The sequence below is a fragment of the Petromyzon marinus genome, chromosome 12 (assembly GCF_048934315.1).
Source record: "Petromyzon marinus isolate PM22_M1 ecotype Great Lakes invasive population chromosome 12, UKy_Petmar_22M1.pri1.0, whole genome shotgun sequence".
In the NCBI taxonomy this organism is placed as follows: Eukaryota; Metazoa; Chordata; class Hyperoartia; order Petromyzontiformes; family Petromyzontidae; genus Petromyzon; species Petromyzon marinus.
In genome coordinates this window covers 15940003-15960949 of record NC_133678.1, presented here as the reverse complement: position 1 = coordinate 15960949, position 20947 = coordinate 15940003, and the positions used below count along the sequence as shown (strand labels likewise).

At 51.4% G+C, this 20947-nt stretch overlaps 2 protein-coding genes across 3 annotated transcripts in view; one reads left to right on the top strand and one right to left on the bottom strand.

The window, feature by feature from the left end:
• Positions 1–306: 306 nt before the first annotated feature.
• On the top strand, positions 307–19770 carry LOC142924355 (uromodulin-like 1). Of its 2 annotated transcripts, none has more exons than XM_076066687.1 (7): positions 307–1752; positions 3591–3841; positions 5548–5666; positions 8344–8586; positions 12427–12580; positions 14075–14216; positions 15812–19770. In XM_076066687.1, exons 3-7 carry the CDS (start codon positions 5566–5568, stop codon positions 16012–16014), a joined length of 843 nt encoding a protein of 280 aa, XP_075922802.1. In that variant the 5' UTR covers positions 307–1752; positions 3591–3841; positions 5548–5565; the 3' UTR covers positions 16015–19770. The 2 variants fall into 2 exon arrangements, with proteins under 2 accessions (XP_075922802.1, XP_075922803.1); XM_076066688.1 differs by lacking the exon at positions 307–1752 and adding an exon at positions 1860–2536.
• The window catches only part of LOC116941731 (NSFL1 cofactor p47-like), a 61812-nt gene continuing 60362 nt past the window's right edge, over positions 19498–20947 (bottom strand). Inside the window, exon 9 of the mRNA XM_076066686.1 lies at positions 19498–20656. Coding sequence (XP_075922801.1) covers positions 20494–20656 — 163 coding nt within the window. The 3' untranslated portion in view covers positions 19498–20493. The remainder of the gene's footprint in view (positions 20657–20947) is intronic.

Below are 20947 nucleotides of genomic sequence, written 5' to 3'. Positions count from 1 at the left end.
ACCAGCGTCTGAACCGCCACAAGTAACATCCCTCGACTAAACTTATTCGAGGGACCCAACACAATACCGTCCCCCACAGTGCGCGCATCGAGCGGTTTACACAATTGAAGGGGCACCAACATTTGCGTGCCGGGCGGAATTCGTACCGTTCGGCACGCAAGCGCTTGCACCGTGGCATTAGTAGAATACATGCGGGTTGGAGATGGGAGAAATGCCATACGCCGTCCTGACGGTAATTCCAAACAGCCCTGGTCGATACAAAATCTTCAGAGACATTTTGCCGAGAAAATCAGTCCCCAGCAAGCACGGAGCAGCCTGGGCCATAGAAACCAAAACATAGCCCGACAATGTGACATCGGCAATGCGCAACGCAACAGTAATCCGACCGATTATCCCCAACGATCCCCCGTTGGCAGCGAAATATGGAGCATCCACCGGCTCCAAAACCCGACACCGGGGGGGGGGCAAAATATTGTAAATCAGGTCGGAAATAATGGTTGAAAACACGCCGGTGTCAACAAGCATGTGAATTTCAACCCCCTCAATGAACCCAAGCACAGCCAATGATCCCGCGGTCGCCGCAACCACACGATGAGCCAGCTCCGACCATTGATCTGGTCGGAGTGGCCGTGCATCGCGAACACGCACTGACTCCCCCCGAAACTGCGCACAACCCCGACACAAATCGGACCCCCCTGATGGGTGAAGTGTACCCTGGGGCCGAGTGTGAGGTGCGCCGCGACTCGCCTTAGAGAGCAGGGAGTCGTAGGAAGGCGGACGTCCCAGGGGCCGCCGTCGAGGAACCCAGCAGCCCGATTGGATGTGCCCCGGTAGGCCGCAGTTGTAGCAGGTGACTCGTCCACTGCTGGACTGGGACGAAGCAGACCTCGCCCACCGCCGGTTATCCCGCTGCCGATCGCCATCACCCCAACGATCGCCGCTCCGTTGATGCAGCAAACATGCGGGAGCAGGCTCCTCGTCCGCGTGGGCCCCAAGCTACGCGGAAGACGCAGAGCATGCCACCAACACCCTGCCATGTTGCAGAGTCTGCTGCGCCTGTATGCACCTGGCGATCTTGAGCGATGACACCTCTCCGTCCTCCGTGGGGAGCACAGTATGGAGGTCTTTGGCGAGTCCCAACATCTTCTCGAGGCCCAAGGCGTCAAGGCCGTTGTGGTCCATTTTTGGGAACGCGGCCTTCGCCAGCACCAAGAACACGCTTTGGTAGGCAAAAGCCGACTCCCCATCCCCTTTCCGCCTCACGGCGAACTTCTGACTGGTGTTCAGCGGAGGCTCGAAAACAGCGGCCATCTGGTCAAAAGCCTGCATGAGGGTAGACCTCTCCGAAAGCGGAATGGCGAGGAACGCCGCCAAGGCATCATCGTCAAGGGCGGCGGGCAGCGCTTTCAGCGCATCTGCCTCCGACCATCCCGCCAAATCAGCATTGGTGAGAAATCGCCGCTTAAACGCCACCCAGTCGCCGCTGGTGGCAACAAATTATTTAATGAAGGGCAGTCGATGGTGAAGCGACTGGATGTCAATCGATGAGGACGTCCCCGCTTCAAGCTTGACGGGTTCAACGCTCCCCGCCGGCGGCATAATGGCGCCCGCGAGCGTGGGCAGGCGCGATGGCGTTCCCGCCTTCTGTGAATTGGCGGCCGAGTCGCCCCGTCCTGACAACTCCGACGCTTCCTCCTTCGTCGTCGAGGGCAGGGACCGCATCTCAATGAGGATCGAGGACACTGCTTGGAGGTCAGTGAGACGGCTGTGCGTGTCCCAGACGAGCTCCTCCAACTATTATTAGGGGCGCCACGGTGGTGAAATGTTACATATCTCGCACGGTATACAGGAGGTTGTGTGTTTGGTCACATGGAGTTTCTTCAGGTCCTCTGCTTTTTCCCTCCACGTTTAAAAATATGAATTTACAGTATGTGGCTGCTATACATGTGCACGTTGAGCTGTCATTTGTGGATTCTGAAAAATAACTATATAGCTCAGTGGGTCTTAGCTGGTAAAATACCAAGAGTTTTATTAACGATGTTATTAGCAGGCATCCCTTAATTCAACCCGATTATACCTGCAAAACAAAAAACACACCCAGTTTAAATGTAGAAAAACAATGCATATCTTTTCGACGCAATGTAGCCACAATTAACCATAACGTTAAATGAAACCGTGATACATTCAATCGACGTCTTGTTCGTAAGATGTACTTGAATTATAGCTTAGAGTGCCTCACATTATACATTGAACATCGGAGCGCCGCGTGGCCGCATGCCCACACGGACTTCGGCATCGCTCATCCGCTGCATGGTGCCCACGTTCGTGGTCGCTGTGTTGGTCGCTAGAACAATTTGGGAGGTAAACTCAAGAGTCGCTACGTCGAGCTACAGAACTCGCTAAGTTGCCATCACCGCTCCCTGGTGCCTTCCGGTGCGACACAGTCGGCTTTGGCTGTTCCATGCTACTCGGCCCGGCTCGCTGCGGCCTCCATCTCCACCGCTAACCACAGATGAGCAGGCGACGTCCCCTCTGGGTAATATCGCAGTCGCAAACGACAATCGATTCACACTCACAGCGATCTACAGTGCAGACATGATCTACATAGCGACAATAACGACAATAAATGAAACTTACCTATTTAGCAATTTAAATTTTACCAGTTAAGGCCCACTGAGCTTCATAGTTCTTTTTCAGGAGCACTTGAATTTAATATATAGTCCACTGGCAATCCATGTGTGTGTTGGGGTAAAGTGTGAGTACTTCCAACCGCTTCAAAGACATCTGGCTATCGTGGACAACAAGGCCAAATATACCCTTGAGGCTCTCTAGAGCTACCTATAGGCGAGGTCTCTTCGCCAGTAGTGGCGTGAACAGGCACTTGCAGGGCCGCACCTTTGCCTCTACCCATGGGGAAGGGGAGGGATGTGAAATGGGTTTGGAGTTATTGTGCTCGTTCGCAGCTCCCAAGGACCCCCCACTCTGGAGTAGCACACAGCTCCAACGTGGGATCGGAAATTCCAGCAAATGTGACGACCAACACTCAAACCCAGTGGCAGGGCAACCCAAACTTCAGTTGGGCAGTTGGGCAGGTGCCCCCTACATGCTTAGCCACATCAGTCCCCCCCCCCCCAAAACCTAATATGGAATAGAAGATACGTGTATAAAACAAGTGTTGTCATTGACCGTTGACTATCGGCAATGAGTCAGACAGACAGCCAGACTAAGGCTCCTATAGGATTCGTATGGGTCTGTGTGCATACCTAAGGCTCAAAGAGCCAGGTATGGGAAATTATCTATCGAGTGAAAAGTCAATGCCGCCATTTAAAAAATCAATGATGAATTACAGGATTGTTGATGAGTCATGGGGCACTAATCGGTTTGTGTAGTATCACATATACAAAATCGCTTGTAATTATAATCTTCAAGATAATGCAAGCCATTGTTGTTCTTCAGATGTGGCCATGATCAACTCGGCATTTTGGTGACCTAGGTAACTCTTGCAAATGAAACTCATCCTGGTCTCTTGAGGTTGCACTTGGTGACACAAAATCAACCTGAAACCCGAACATTCATTTTGAAATCCGCAGGCCCCTTCTCTTCCTCCGACGACGTGAACCCGACGTTTGGGAGCGGCGTGTCGGTGGGATGCGATGACCTCCGCCTGTGGGCAGCGTTGCCGTTGCCGGCGCTGCTCCGAGCCAACTTCCCCTGGGACTCGCTGTTCATCGGAACCCCCGAGTGCACCGCACGCTTCGCCAACAGCACCCACGTCACCCTGCACCTGCTGCTGCCCAAGCACGCCAACCCTGGGGCCTGCGGCGCCGACGTGACCACGCAGGTGTCGATGGGGGCGGAGGGGCACCGTACAACGCTCACTGCGGCCGTCACCAGCACCATAGGCCCGAGAAGGGCGGACCCATATAAGGGCGATGTCTCTGACAATGGCCCTTCCTCGTAGCACTACTGCCACTGGAGTTGTCAACACTATTTTTTATTTTACCAGGTAAGGTCCACTGAGCTTTATTGCTCTTTTTCAAAAGCGACCTGGCCACAAATGACGGCTCAATGAAGTGGCTTATCACGTGGAAATTTATACCAGACAAATACTGTAAATGCATTGTAAATGTTGAGGTAAAAACCGGAGGACCTGGAGAAAAATTCACACGACCACAGAGAGAGAGACACGCAAACTCCAAATATGCAGGCGTCAGGGTCGGGATCGACCTCACGACCTTCTGTATATCAGGCGAGGTAGTTAACATCTCACCACCGCGGTGCCCATGATTTTATTAATTATTTGATGTATGTTGATGTGCGATGCTGCGCTACTGCTCAGCGGTAAGCTGAGTGGCCCAGCGGTGGAGCGAGCGGTTCACAATCGCACGGCCACGAGTTGAAATCCTGCTTGGAGGGTTGACTCGGCCCATCATCCCACTGGGCTCAATAAAATCGTTACCACTTGTTTCGGAGAGTCAACAGTAGTTGTCCATTGAGTAGACTCACCTCTGGTATAGGAACGTGAGCAGGGGATGAGCACATCTTCGATGCTAATTTGATCCGGAAATCACTTGGACTTCTTTTGTGCTATCGTTACATCCATTGGGATGTTTGGCCAGATCTAATGAGTGTTTGGCTTCATGTGGAAGAAAACTGGAGAACCCGGAGAAAACCCACCATGCATACAAAGGGGCTAACACTCAAAAGATCCACATAGGCAGATTCAGGAATCCATTGCAGTGCTGCCAATCCTTTGGCCATCTCGCAGCCAGCCCCCAACCCTACAGCGCCTGCTGCTCCCATCCAAGCGTGAACCAGGCTCAAGGCCAAACCGACTTTTGTACCAAGAAATGTATATTATTAACTAGCTTTACTACCCGGCTTCGCCCGGGACTTGGATTCACTACGCCCACACCACAGCAGTTACTCGTTTGAGGCTGAGACGACCTAGGGGAGGCCCAGGACCGGTTCAAATAATCGTCACCGGTGGTGGCCGTGAGCGGGAATCGAACTCGGGTCGCCGGGTTCGTAGCGCGGCGTGCTAACCACTACACTACGAGGCGTTACGTTTCCACATGCGTGGGCCACATGACAGATTTTACGTCACAGCTCACTTGCCGTGCAAAAAAAAATATGCATTATTGAGCTCTCCCCCCCCCCCAAAAAAAAAAATGTGTATTTTTATAATTTTTGCATGGTGTACAGTCTGGAAAGTACCCACATGGCAAATTTCAAGTTTGTTGCATGCCGGGAAGTACGCTAAATATTTTGAACAGACACATAATCACAACTTTGCCTTTTATAAATATGGAGATAATTATGTATTCTTGCACACTGGTTTAGATTATTTCTGCGCTGCCACTGTTTCTGCTTCTGATTTGTATTTGCTTCATTGCTGCCCTTTATTTGACGTTCATGCCATTGACATTTTGGTGACTCGGGTCTCAAATGAGGCCCTACCCCGGTCTCCTGAGTTCTCACCTGGGTCTCACCTGGCTACACAAATCAAGCTGAACTCCCCCCCCACCCCCACCTTGTGTTTGACAGAACACAACCCACACCCTGATGCGAAGCGAGATACATGACAAGGACAAGAAACTTAAGCTCCAACTCTACTGCCTCTTGCCGAACGTACTGAACATCACCACCGGTTTCATACCCATCGGGTAAAGAATAATTTCCCACACCTCCGATTAGCACGGTTGGTTGTACGGTGCGAAAGAAGTTCAACGTATAAACACTTAACATTTATAAGGTGCATTTCATTCATAGATCCCAATGCACTGTGTATGGAAAGCATAAATAAACTGAATCAGGGTAAACGGCCACAACTAGGGAGTAAAGACCAGTTTAAATAAGTGAGTTTTCACAACAGACTTAAACAGCTCTAACGATTATGATTGCCTCTTTAGCAAAGGCAGAGCTTTCCCAAGTTTGGGAGCTGCACTGGCAACAGCCCGATCACCCCAGGAAATGAACCTCGACCTCTCAGGGGCCTCGTTAGAGTTTACAGATTGATCAGTTGCTGTTAATATTGTGGGGCTAACCTATTGAGTGCCTTATAGATCAGCAGCAGGATCTTATAGTCCACTTGAAACTTGACTGGTAGCCAATGCACAGACAAGAGAGCAGCAGATGTGTGATGTGCTCGCGAAACGGTGTGTTCGTAAGCAATATAGCAGCTGCCTTCTGAACGAGATGGAGTCTAACCCAGCACCTTACTCAGAATCCCGAACCGTAATACGTTGCAGCAATCAAGTCGTGCAAACACAAAAGCATGGACCAGTCTCTGCAAGTCATTAGGTGACATGAATCGATGCAGCCAGGTAATATTTATAAAGTGGAAGAACAAAGTTCTAACCATCTTAGATGCATGTGCTTCAAAGGTCAGGGACTGGTCAAACTGAACACCAGGATTTCTGACCTCCAATGGCGTCGCGCAACACCATCACGCACTCGCTTGAACACGTTCCGTGTTCGCCGTCGCTTGGGTCTTCTACTTGGGTTGCATGTCGAGCATTTCACAAGCACATACTCAGTCGTGGAGTTAGCCAAATATCCCAACACAGGGCCACAAATCTTGGGGAATTGTTGGTGTCAGTTCTGGATCCCTTCCCCACTTGCCTGTGGTTTCCCGTAACAAAAAAGTTGTGCATATTACAAGTTCTACAGCATTTGGAGATGCAGTTTGCATGAATTACGTCACTGTATAAAAATAAAACATCATTGTTTATTCTTCTCCCAAGCTTTTGCCATGCACTAACTCTGGGCATCTCCAGGAGTTGAATTTGGTAATCTCGCCTGGTTTTCACGCTCTACAAAAGAACAATCTCTGATTGATCAGCACCGCGGGAATGGTCGATTGATCTCCGTCACGATCGATTGATCATGACATAGATCAAAATAAGAGTTGTTCATCTGACGAGTCGGCAAAGTAACACAGTCCACGAACTCTAATCCGTCGACTGACGACCGAACTCAACCGAGAGTTCAAGCGACTGCTCCATGTGGCGCTGGAGTCCATGGCCAGGAACCCTCTGTGGCTTTTGTCGTTGAAGGATATCTCCATCCCAAGACAGCTCCGAGACCTCCACATCAGCAGGGGAGCGCAGGCCCAAGTCGGGCTGAGATTTGCAACCACTTGTGGAGCGCACCATGGATGATGCATCCTCGCTCCAGCCTTGCTTTGTAGAGCAATGGGCTGGATAATGAAATAGCGGTAGACCAGCCCAGCTGCCGAAGAGCTTGGGCTACGATGACGATGCAGCCCCATCCATGGACACACCCAGGGACTTCCCCATTGCACCTCAACAGTAGCATGATGCCGCGTGCACCTTGGACTCAACGTGTCATGCCAGAAGGGAAAGGTGGAGAACTTGGGAGTTGGACCCCCAGAGACCAACACCACTGAGGGTGTCAATGACTCTATTCACCTTCGGCTGCAAGCAGTCATGGGACGGCCACTGCGAGCCTGACATTCTCTACAGGATCAGCCTGGCTGCGTCCATCATGAAGCCTCTACAGAACATCTGGCCTCAACGTCGACTCGGCACATCTACTAAGAACCGAATCTACTAGACTTGCGTGAGGCCAGTCCGACTGTATGACGCCGAGACTGAAACTCTCCTGTGATCGAACTCAATCCGGCTGCAGGCCTTCCCTCCATACTATGCGGTGTCAGCGACAGCTCCTCGGAATCACAGCTTGGCTTTGCTCGCTACACCGAGGTCTCGTCGAGGGCCCGTCTCCCTGCCATTGATGACATCGTCCGCTTGAGACATCTCCGTCCGATGTGGCCACATCGCAAAAATGGAGGGCGACTCTCCTCCAGCACGCCGCGCCTGGCTTCCATCCCTCTGGGTGGAGAGCGGATCTCGGCCATCTTCACTATGGCACCATTCAGGCGGGCGTCCGAGGCACTTGTACATTCGTCAGATCTGTCGTGACACCGGCCGAACCTTGCAGGAGACCTCCTTCTGCAGCGCGGTGAAACATGGTGGACAATCTGGTTGGGGCGCGCCTTCCTCGGCTTCGCGTTGATGATGACGCGTACACAACACAGTGTGTCGACGAATGTCAGACCCTTGTTAGACACTTCCACTTTGGATGCCACCTGTCAACCTGGGTTGGACCCGGACGGTCTGGGGACTGGCAACTGTGTTTGGACGGCAGGAATTGATTGGTACCGAGATCTAGCACCGGTGTTGCTGCATTGAACTCCATTCCAGTAAACTGCATGGTGTTGATAATCAACCGAAAAGCGCTGACTGAGTAATCTGTTCAGGTTTGGTTTCTAGGTGGGACGGGTGGCTGCCCGATACCGGACTTGTCTCCATGTCGCAGGTTTGTGATCAACGACACGGCGCATGGGACTGGGCAGTACGAGGTGAGCGTGCGCCTCTCGCACAGTGGCGGTGGTGGCCACTCGGTGGGCCTGGCGCCCGTGCTGCACGAGTCGGAGCAGCTCGATGTGGAACTGGCACTCGCCAACGTGGCGCCGCCGCTTCGTCTCATCATCGAGTCGTGCTGGGCCACGCGCACCAACTCCTCCCGCGAGCCACGCGCCCGGCTGCTCATCATCAACAGGCGAGTCGCCAACCCGCAGATGAAACACAAGTCGCTTGTACACGGCCTTCTGGGAGTGCAGTATTTCAGCCGTATTGGTTCAATGCAAGCAACCTCCGGACATTGGGAGAGGCATTCATCTGGCAATGGCTAGAGAATGGCCAATGGTGTTGACAAACACGTCCATAATAAAGATTAACAAAGTTGCTAACAATCACACGGGATTTTTTTTCTTTGTCAAATTGGGACTCTGCCTATAAACGCCATCTATGCAGTTCACCAGCATTGATTGAGCAAGCTGGACTCTGCTGATGCAACACTGAATGTCGAAATTAGACCAGAGGTGTCCCTGTGTTGAGCTAATGCCGCTGAAAACATGCACTCCCAGATGGCCATGTGGCTGATGTGGTGTGTATAAAACGCTTTAATGTGTAATTGATGAGAAAAACCAATGCAACGAAAAATGAGTGCGGGCCGGAAAACACTGACCAACACACGAAGGTGTGCAGCATGATACGTACAAACGCTCTCGGCCTTGTCCAGTCCACCAGCTCAACAGAACTGAAGCCGTATTGTCGTCTACACCACTAACTCAAGGAGTTGAGAAAATGTGGCCGTCCCAACAGGCAGCAGCAGTAAGACAGACAGTAGTATACCGGTTTCATCCACATGAGCACTCATCAGTTATGTACACTCATCAGTGTTCACTGCAGTTGTACTACAACACAAAGATTTTAATTTTCACTCCATTTAACCGAGTGAGGTTTACACTTTAAACGAAACTATTTTTGTTTTACCAGGTAAGGGGCCATCTATTTAGTACGTTTACAGAAATCTGTCAAAGCTTGACCCCACCCCCCCTCCCTGTACGCACGCGGACTTTTTACACCCCCCCCCCCCCACCTGCGTATGTACGCTTGACCCCCCCCTCCTCCGAATCCTATAGAACGGCCTATATGTAATCCAAGCAAACAGATAGTCCACCGGCGGACGATCTAACTCATTTAAAGGCCAATGTAGACTAATTATTATTGAGGCTTCACCCCCCCCCCCCCGTTTCCTATGCGTACGAACATTGTCAGTAGACCCCCCATTCGCAAGCGCACGCATTTGGGTTAACCCCCTTCCCCCCTCCATGCGTACGGACTCGATGGATGGCCCCTAAGGTCGACTGAGCTATGAAAGCTATTATTCAGAAGCGACCAGGCCACAAAAGACAGCTCAAACAAAGTCGCTTAGCGCGTGGAAATATCTAGCAGCCAAACAATCTACTGTAAGCGCATATTTTAAAATGTGTAGGAAAAACCCGGAGCTCCCGGAGAAAATTCCACGCGGCCACGGAGAGAGAGACATGCAAACTCCCAAATATACAGCAGCAGGCGTCAGGGTCGGGATCGAACCCACGACCTCCTGTATACCAGGCGAGGTAGCTAACATCTCCTAGCCACCGTGATGATGATGAAGAGAGAGAGACACGCAAACTACAAATATACAGCAGCAGGCGTCAGGGTCGGGATCGAACCCACGGCCTCCTGTACACCAGGCGAGGTAGTTAACATCTCCTAGCCACCGTGATGATGATGAGAGAGAGAGACACGCAGACTCCAAATATACAGCAGCAGGCATCAGGGTCGGGATCGAACCCACGACCTCCTGTACACCAGGCGAGGTAGTTAACATCTCCTAGCCACCGTGATGATGATGAGAGAGAGGGAGACACGCAGACTCCAAATATACAGCAGCAGGCGTCAGGGTCGGGATCGAACCCACGACCTCCTGTACACCAGGCGAGGTAGTTAACATCTCCTAGCCACCGTGATGATGATGAGAGAGAGAGATGCAAACTCCCAAATATACAGCAGCAGGCGTCAGGGTGGGGATCGAACCCACGACCTCCTGTACACCAGGCGAGGTAGTTAATATCTCCTAGCCACCGTGATGATGATGAGAGAGAGAGACACGCAGACTCCAAATATACAGCAGCAGGCATCAGGGTCGGGATCGAACCCACGACCTCCTGTACACCAGGCGAGGTAGTTAACATCTCCTAGCCACCGTGATGATGATGAGAGAGAGAGAGACACGCAGACTCCAAATATACAGCAGAAGGCGTCAGGGTCGGGATCGAACCCACACCCGGCGAGGTAGTTAACATCTCCTAGCCACCGTGATGATGATGAGAGAGAGAGACACGCAAACTCCAAATATACAGCAGCAGGCGTCAGGGTCGGGATCGAACTCACGACCTCCTGTACACCAGGCGAGGTAGTTAACATTTCCTAGCCACCGTGATGATGATGAAGGAGAGAGACACGCAAACTCCCAAATATACAGCAGCAGGCGTCAGGGTCGGGATCGAACCCACGACCTCCTGTACACCAGGCGAGGTAGTTAACATCTCCTAACCACCGTGAAGATGATGATGAGAGAGAGACACGCAAACTCCAAATATACAGCAACAGGCGTCAGGGTCGGGATCGAACCCACGACCTCCTGTAGACCAGGCGAGGTAGTTAACATCTCCTAGCCACCGTGATGATGATGAGAGAGAGAGAGACACGTAAACTCCAAATATACAGCAGCAGGCGTCAGGGTCGGGATCGAACCCACGACCTCCTGTACACCCGGCGAGGTAGTTAACATCTCCTAGCCACCGTGATGATGATGAGAGAGAGAGACACACGCAAACTCCCAAATATACAGCAGCAGGCGTCAGGGTCGGGATCGAACCCACGACCTCCTGTACACCAGGCGAGGTAGTTAACATCTCCTAGCCACCGTGATGATGATGAGAGAGAGACACGCAAACTCCAAATATACAGCAGCAGGCGTCAGGGTCGGGATCGAACCCACGACCTCCTGTACACCAAGCGAGGTAGTTAACATCTCCTAGCCACCGTGATGATGATGAGAGAGAGAGACACGCAAACTCCCAAATATACAGCAGCAGGCGTCAGGGTCGGGATCGAACCTACGACCTCCAGTACACCAGGCGAGGTAGTTAACATCTCCTAGCCACCGTGATGATGATGAGAGAGAGAGAGACACGCAGACTCCAAATATACAGCAGCAGGCGTCAGGGTCTGGATCGAACCCACGACCTCCTGTACACCAGGCGAGGTAGTTAACATCTTCTAGCCACCGTGATGATGAGAGAGACACGCAAACTCCAAATATACAGCAGCAGGCGTCAGGGTCGGGATCGAACCCACGACCTCCTGTAGACCAGGCGAGGTAGTTAACATCTCCTAGCCACCGTGATGATGATGATGAGAGAGAGACACGCAAACTCCAAATATACAGCAGCAGGCGTCAGGGTCGGGTTCGATCCCACGACCTCCTGTACGCCAGGCGAGGTAGTTAACATCTCGCCACCACGACGCCCATATCCGTATAAAGTTGATGTTCAAACTATTAAATGAATACTTTGACTTCCAGAAAATTATTGAAATCACTTAATTAAAAAATGCGTGTTTGATATTTTATTATAAATATATATTATATTCACAGCCCTACCCAACCCCCGTATGTGTTAACAGTCAAGGCGATGTCCCCAAATCGCGAACAGGACTCGGTTATTAACATTCACGTACACATTTCACTTCCGCGCTCATATCCTCCTGTTACAAACCTTGCAGAAATTTCACATTCCTACGGCAGGGCAGAGATTCTCAACGGGGAAACCACCCTCGATTTCCCCACAAAGCGGTACCTATTTCTATCGACCCCGGAGGGATGATGGACCGAGTCAACCCCCCCCCCCGCCCCCCCCCAAAAAATGAGGAATTGAACTCGTGACCATTTACCCGCTCGCCGCTCGCTCTACCCCCGGGAGTGGCGTCACCAACGCTCGCGTCGCAGGTGCCCGACGGCCGCGGAGACGCTGACCATCACGGAGAACGGGCGCTCGAGCCGCGCGGGGTTCCGCGTGCGCGTGTTCCGCCTGCTGGAGGAGACGGCGTCGCTCTTCATTCACTGCCAGCTGCGCGTGTGCGTGGAGGCCGAGTGCGACACCGTACGTACCCACGCACGCACGGACAAAGACAACCCCCCGTGTAGACTTAATAGACGAGTGCTGTTCGCGAGTAGCGCACTGAGGGGGTGGGTGGTCAAAACGAGTAGCAATGTTTAACACATCGGACCAGGTACTCATTTGAGGCTGAGTCGACCTATGGGGAGGCCCAGGACCGGTTCAGATAATCGTGGTTGGCCGTGAGCGGGAATCGAACTCGGGTATCTGTGTTCCGAGTGTAGCTACCGTGACACTACATGTGTTCGTACATGCGACACCGTACGTACGCACACATGTACACACGCACGTATGTCCACGCAACGGGCGGTGGTGGCTACGCTGCACAAATGGCAAATGTTGTAAATACTCCTTTACCGTGGGCATCGAGGAGCCATACCCTGGCCTGCCAGCAGAATGAAGTCCAGCAAAGTGTGGACCGATATCGTCTGTCCCTTGTGAACAGAATTGAGTGTGGCCCCTCGCACGCGTGGGTTTCCTCCCACGTGTATACGCAACACTCACTCATTGGCTGAAAACATCTTAATAAATAGAAAACTGCAGAGCAATTGTTGGCGCCAGCTCACCGCCTGGCTGCAGCCTTCCAGGTTTGTCTGTGGTTCCTCAGCGATTATGACATGCAATTTGAATGAACGACAGATGCTTGGGCTGCTCAGTGAGATTTCCGAATGGACTCCTCGTGCCGTGACCCCGATAGCAGCGCGGTCGGGGTCAACTCTTTGGAGGAGCGGAAATGTTTTGTTCGCGTGGACCACGACCAATCCGTGGACCACAACCAATCCGTGGACCACGACCAATCCGTTCCATCTGCTTCGAGCCGATTGAAATCTGATCATGTTGGTAATATTCCTAATGGTATAGAAGACATCCCCATGTCATTTTATGATTCTCCCCGGGACGCTTTCGTTCTCGAATCCAAGTTTCTGTGAGGCGCCTGCGTAACTTACAGAGTCACCGCTGGCTCAGTAAAATATAACAACCCACAGTTCTTTGTCAATCCATTGCTAGATCCAGGCCTCCCCACGTCGTGCTAACCGTGTGGATTGTTTTTTACCATGGGCGGGAGCGGTGGTGCAGTGGTTAGCAGCCTGCGCTGCCAACCTGGCGACCTGAATTTGTTTCCCGCTCACGGCCGTCATTGGCAACATCTGATCCAGACATGGTGGGGTGTGTAAGACATCGGTACTGCGGAGACAAATGCGGCCGGGTGTCGTTGCTAGCTATGCCGGCCTTTATAGGTCCTCGGTAACAGCATTTACACTCCTAACAGCCTGTGTAGTCTACGCAGGGGATCTTTGTCTCTGTTTTTAACATACTTCACCCTTTTGGTCAGTTTGCGAGATCGGCTCAGACATCGCTCGCTGCTGATGTTAGCCACGGTCGGGAATCGAACTCGGGAGGGGGAAATTCGCGAACCCCCAGCGTCGCCGCCGTTACCCCCACGGCGTCGTGAGGCCTGCGCGTGGCCGCGTGTGTCAGGACTGCAGTCGGGAAAACTCGGCGAGACTCTTGCGGTGGGACCGCTGGGACCGGCGATCGTCAGCGGCGACGGCGGCGCACAACGTCGTGACTCTGGGCCCCGTGCAGAGGGTGAAGCGCGACTCTCCCTCCCACGCCCACGGTGATCCTCACCCTCCCCGCGCGTTCCTGGCCCGCTTGTCGATCCGCTGCCGGGTGACGAGGCTCTCCCGACGTCGTGTGGGGGGGAGGGGGGGGGCCCATTTGACCGTACTTCATCACGCCGGTCGGCGCGGGTCGAAGGCGGGCGGCATCGTCGCCGGAGCGGAGGGCGGCTTCGTCGCGCCGCCCTCTGCCTACAACCGCCGCAGCGTAGCGACCATTGCCGCTGCGCTGTTATGCCGCGTGCCAATCGCCCGTCCAAGTGTGTTACAGGCTCGGCTCTGCTGAGATGCCGAGATCTGACGTGATTGGACGCGTCCAGGTTGAGTTGGTCTCAGGTCAAAGTGTCACTCGCATTAATATTGGCTGTTCCTTGCGTAGTAGACAAGGTCAACACACACATTTTTTTAAACGTTCAAGGAAAATAAATGGGAAATTTTGACAAACAGAATAAATGTAATTCTTGAAGAGAATGTACGGATAAAACAATGTAGGAATCGTCAGTATTTGCTGTTGGCGAACTACACATTCAATCTTGACTGAAAGCTTTTGTGACTGCAGGAATTCATATTCTTTGGATCTTTCCATAAGATATCTACGTGACTTTACCGAAAGACCCAAATAATATAACTACGCATTGCGCTCAGCTTCCGATACCTTTTAAAAGCTAACAGAATAAACCAAGGCCGTAGCCATGGAGTCAACATTAGGGGGGACCAAATCTACCAGGGGGTCTGGGGGTCCCCCCCCCCCCCAGAAAAAAATCTTTACTTGAAAACTCATTTCCTGCCTAAAATATTCAAAACATCACTAACACATAGGATGGACTTTTTATTTATTTTTTACAATGTCTAATGGTGTATTGTATTACATTGCTCTGTTTTTTGTCTTCCAACCTTTTATTGTTTCATTGTATGTAATGTTTGAGATTAGGGATAAATAAAGTACAACCATAACCACAATCATATAAACAGAAATCTATTTTAAAGCAATATATTGGGGGGGGACATTTTGAGCGTATTTATATATATTGGGGGGGATGTGTCCCCACCCCCCCCAATATATGTTATAATTACGGCCTTGGAATAAACAACGTCAGATGTTGGCTCCCGCACTGCGCCGTGGGAGCCAACAGATAACGTGGTTGTTGGCTCGGTGGCAGAGCGAGCAGCTCTCGCAATCGGAATGTCGCAAGTTCAAATCCTGGCTGAGGTTTGACTCAGCCCCATCACCCCGCTGAGTTCAATAAAACGAGTACCACTATCAGAATCAGAAATGTGTTTCCCGAGTAAAACTCATCGCGCAAAAAAGCTCTTTGTCAAGAGCGACTCGGCTGGCACACATCAAAGCATTCCACAATTCCATAATTTGTGACAAAGTCAACAGTGATTGACCTATGGCTAGACTCGGCCCCACCATAGGAACGTGGAACTTCCACCACTGGCTCAGGGCTGTATATAGGAGATCAGCACCTCCTCAATGCGCATTTGTGCAGGCAGACACTTTTGGCTTGACGAGCCCGCAGTGCGGGGTGATGCACCGTGTGCTCACGACACCGTCGTACGTGCCGTGCCATTTCACGCTTGCTGCCAACAGGGGACGGGACCGAAGCTGCCATGTCTGCCGTCCTGGGAGGGCTGCTGGGCTTCTCGCTTCTCGTGCTGCTGGTGACGCTGCTCACTGTGAAACGCTGCGACGCGCACGCCTTCGCGTTCCGGCCCAGGCCCGGCACGGGGTCCCCTTCAGCGGAACTTGCAGGGCCCGTGGACCCAGCACAGGAGAGCCTTCACAGTTGCTGAACGCGGACACCTAGCTCACACGCGAATGCTGGGGCGCCGCGGTGGCTAGGAGATGTTATCTCCCTCGCCTGGTGTGCAGGACGTCGTGGGTTCGAACCCGACCCAAACGCCTGCTGTATATTTGGAGCTTGTGTGTCTCTCTCTCTCCCCGTGGTCGCATGGATTTTTCTCCGGGTCCTCTCGTTTTTCCCTCCACATTTAGAAACATGCGTTTAGAGTATTTTACTGCTATAAATTTCCACATAAGCCACTTCGTAGAGCTATCTATCATTTGTGGCCTAGTCGCTTCTGAAAAAGAGCTATATAGCTCAGCGGGCCTTACCTGGTCAAATAAAAAGTTGAGTTATATTTGGTGTTTGTGAAGCGTATGCGTTACTCTCGGGGCAGGGCTACCACCTGGCCGGGTTTCACTCAAGCAGCCGGGGCATCGTTCGGGATGGCACGGATCGATTTGTTGCGAGATTCTGGTGGCATCGTTTTGAACTTACTTTTTAAACCGAGTGCCGATTGAGAAATCTGTCCGCCTTTGGCCTACAGTGCGAACGGTTGCGACCCCAATCGTGGGTTTAGAAATGGTAACGTAGATAATTGTCAACGGAAGTAAAATTGTGAAGGTACAGACCTGAGAGTGGTCGCTCGCACCACTGCTGGCGCAAAGAGCCTCCGCTAGAGGGAGCTCCAGAGAGCCCCTGTAGATATATTGCCGATATGGGTAAATTTAGATGCGAAGAGGTAGGCATATATATGGAGCATTGTGCACACAGTTCTTCCCATATCCTACAACCGTGTTCTGTACACGCACACACGGTGGGCTCAATGGCAATATGGAAGTGCCACCATAGAACCTATTTGTCCTGCAACCCATGTTCACCGACACTCGCCCTCATTGAGCATGGCCATGCAAAGATTTTCCAATTGGGTAATTTTCAAAAAAAAATTCATATTTGGACCATGACACCGGCACACAATGGCCTATTCTTGCAAATGAGTTCACGGGATTTTTAACGTCCAGTGTGAAGCAGATGGCTTGTATTTTTCACGGTTAATACACTCGCAGTATTGACCAGGGTGGCCACTACATTCCAACCATAAATCTCTTGCAACAAGGGGCAAAGGCGCTACCGCGAGGCCACATCACCATCCACTTACACCCAACGTCAGAGATAGCTTGTACGTCACCGAAGCTATCATCTAAAGATGTCTCGGTTTAGTTTACGTCACACGATGGACACCATTTTTATTATTTAGACACTGCACCTGTGAAACACGAAACTTTTTTTTCATGACAAAATAACGATCTGGAATTTTTTTTTAAATGCTCGTTTAGGGACTCCTCTACTTACGAACATTCGACTTAAGAACTTTCAGAGATATGAACAAACCTGTCCGTATGTCCAGTTGTCTGTTCGGACCGAGTCGTAAGTTCAACCGCCACGCAATAGATGGCGGTGGTGGCATCTACATCTGCAGAACGTGAAGAACCAGTGGCATCTACAGGAGATTATACAACTTTTAGAGCCATTCCCCGTGTTTAGCGTACATGCTGTACATGTTTGGAATCGACAGCAAAATTGGACTTACGAACAAATCGACTAACGAACAGACCTCTGGAACCTAACTCGTTCGTAAGTAGAGGAGTCCCTGTAATATGTTGAATGATTTATTTACGTCTGCTCTGGTGATGATCCGATGATTCGCCGTGGCGGGTGATCCAAGGCTGCTGGCATTGCCACTCCAGTAATGGTGCACCGTTATACGTTTGATGTGGTTTATATATATGCCCCATAATAATTGTTATAAATGACAGTTTTGTCAATCCATTGCTAGATGAGGCCAGTGTGGGTGAAGTGAAGGGAGCATCTGGAATTGGTTTGGATATCGCAGGCCCTGGCTGAAGGTCGTGGCGGTAACATCCACAGAGTCCTTACACTGAAGGGGGCCTCTGCTTCGTGTCGTCACAATGGTCGTTTTGAAAATCGGTACAAACTTTGGAAAAAAAACCTCAAAGAAATGTTCTGCCAATTTGGAAACTTTATTACCACATTTAGCAGAACTTCACAGATCCCAAATCTAACTCGACAGCGAGATTATTATTTTATATCACAGCTGCGGAGCACAGAGGCCCAGAGACTCAAAATTCGTGTTACCCATTGTGGGAAACGGCACCGGTGTTCTGGTACCGGTATCGTCTTCAACTTGATCACAAGATGAACGTATCCAGGTTGGTCTGCGTGAAACGTTGTGACCCTCATGGAAATGCTTTGTCCGGAGTGGTGTAGTAGTAGTCTTATTATAATAGAATTAACAAATAAAGCCCAGAGAAGACAATGGATTTTCAAGGAGAGCGGCTACATCAAAAACTAGGACAGGCGAGAGCCACGAATTAATCATTTGCCATTCTGATGACGTACATGTACGTCAGAAAAAAAATAAGATATCATTATTGGTACATACAAAGCCATGTCGGACGGCATGTGGCACAGTTTGGCACCGGCTATCGAAGAGTGCGGTTGCGTCGCTACAGTTCTCTGCGGTGAGTACAATGCCTTTAAAAACGGCACTACTCCTCTCTAAATAAAATTAACGCCGAACCGCTCATGCGTTCCGAGATTCAGCGGTGACCGGAAACCACCCTGCAACTTGCAGTCCTCTCGGAACATGAAAAGGTTAAAAGTGTACGAACGATCGCAGTAGCGAGCTCGCTATCGCCGCAGCCTCTCACCCGAGTTGGTCAAACGCTCATCTTTATTCGCCAACCCACTCGCAAACCGAATTCACCAAGCACCTTGCAATATTTGGTCGTATGGGAAAAGCAGGCCGGTCTCGGACGTCACTCGATGGATAGAAAAGTTTGACCTGACACTAGTGCAGATCGCTTTCTTGAACAATATAAATAGCAGTCATAAAAAAAACATTGAGAGGTGGTGGGTGGCTCAGTGATGATTTTTCTTTGGTGGAGTAATCGGTGACCAAGGGCTGATACCTTAAACTCACTATACTTGAGAACCCAGTTTTCATAACAGACGGCTATCTGGACCGGAACCTCTGTCTCAGCGGTGTCAGCTCCACGCTCGGGTGTCCGAGCCACCACCACTCTCGATTAGTAAGAGGAGAAATTGTGGCCATCCCAACAGGCAACAGTGAAACAAGGACCAATGCATAGGGGCCAAAGAGGAGCTGCTGCACCTGCAACGCTACGCTATTCCGCATGATGACAAATCCACACTGAGGGGGGGGATACGGCATTGGCAGGGGTCGGGCTCCTGCAGTGCTTTGCCAGTGTTGGGAATCTGACCAAACAGAAGTTTCGGGCGGGCATCGCCGCTAGCAGACAACGCTTTGACACATCCGGTCAAAGAAATCGCATGAGGGAAACGAGGCGAGGGCACGACGGACGGATCGACGACACCGCACTGCTGCTGTCGCACGACGCAGGCACCTTCCTCACGAATGCAAAAACGAATTAAGACCATGACTACAAAATTGTTTCGCTAATTTATTTCCGAGATGACGCGATGAATGGTCATTCCTCGTTATTCCTTTCGTAATGTTAGTGTCGGGCAGAGCAATGGGGAACGAGGTAACGTGTGAAACATTAACCATAAAATAGATCACATCAACCTTCAGTGGGCACTGCCGAAACACATGCTCCACAATTAATTGTTAAATCTAGCACGGGAAGAGAAATATTTTAACGATACCAGTGTTTTTTTTCCTTCTGATTTCGCAAAATTGCACAACCAGGCTTTTTCAAACTGGGTAGAGAAAAATGCTTCCCTTTGTGAATCTACGACTATTAACTCAGCATTAACCCAAAGAAGCAACCAGATGCAGGTAAGTAATGGGAGGGTGCTGGTGTGTGAAGTGTGTGGGCAATTGCTACACAATGCAACTGCACTGCCTACATGGAAACTGCGAGCATCTGGAAGCATGTCGGCCTTTCACAGCCAACTATCCTCAAAAACGTGGCACATTTCACTGCTTATAATTAGGGCGCACTTTGTGTGGTGTGTGTGTCAAACTCTGTGTGCTCCGTGCGTCTACCTCTGTGATGTGTACGTCTAACAATCTGTGGTCTGTGTAACAACCTGAGGTCTGTGTGCGTCCAGCTATGTGCTGTGTGTGTTAACCTGCGTGTCCAACTATGTGTAACAACACGTGTGGTCTGTGTCAACCTGTGTACTGTGACTGCGTGTAACAACCTGTGTGTGTGTAACCTGTGTGTGCGCGTCAACCTGTGTGCTGTGTGTGTGCGCATGCGCCCTAAGTGGCCGCACAGGGTTTCTTGTTGTGTGAAGCGAACCCAAGCCGCGGAATGCTGCTGGGTGACGAGCGATGGTAGCGCCGCGCCGCGCCACCGAGAGGCGGTGCGACGCTGACGGGGGGGGGCGCCCACTGCGGTCCGCGGGACACGGCACCCGGCACGGCGTGGCACACCCGTAGCGATGCGGTGCTCCCCCAACGTGGCAGGTGCGGAAGTCACTTGATGCGCTGCACGATGACAGCGTTGAGGAGGTTCGCCTCCCCCAGCGTCTGCTCCTCGTCCGTCAGCTCCCGACTCGGGAACGTCGTCATGAGCACGAAGGGCGACGCCGCCATGGCCGGTCGCGACTGCACGATGAGCTGCCGCACGTCACGTAGCCTGCGGCGCGTCGGCGCAGAGTGGCATCAGAACGGCGGACCAAATAAACACGAACCTTTCCCTCGCGCCGTTCAACATCGCCGCGTCCCGTCGTTTTCATGTCAAAATGCGTTTTTTTTGTCGTGGCCAGCAATTGCCGCTGCTTTTAAAACGAAAACAAATGGGTGCAATTCGATACGAAACAAAAAGAAAGGAAAAAAAGATCAAATCTAATCGGCACATTCACCACGAACGGCTGGGGAAACGCAAGCGTGCGCGTTTCAACGTCCCGCAGTCCTCACCTGGTCACAC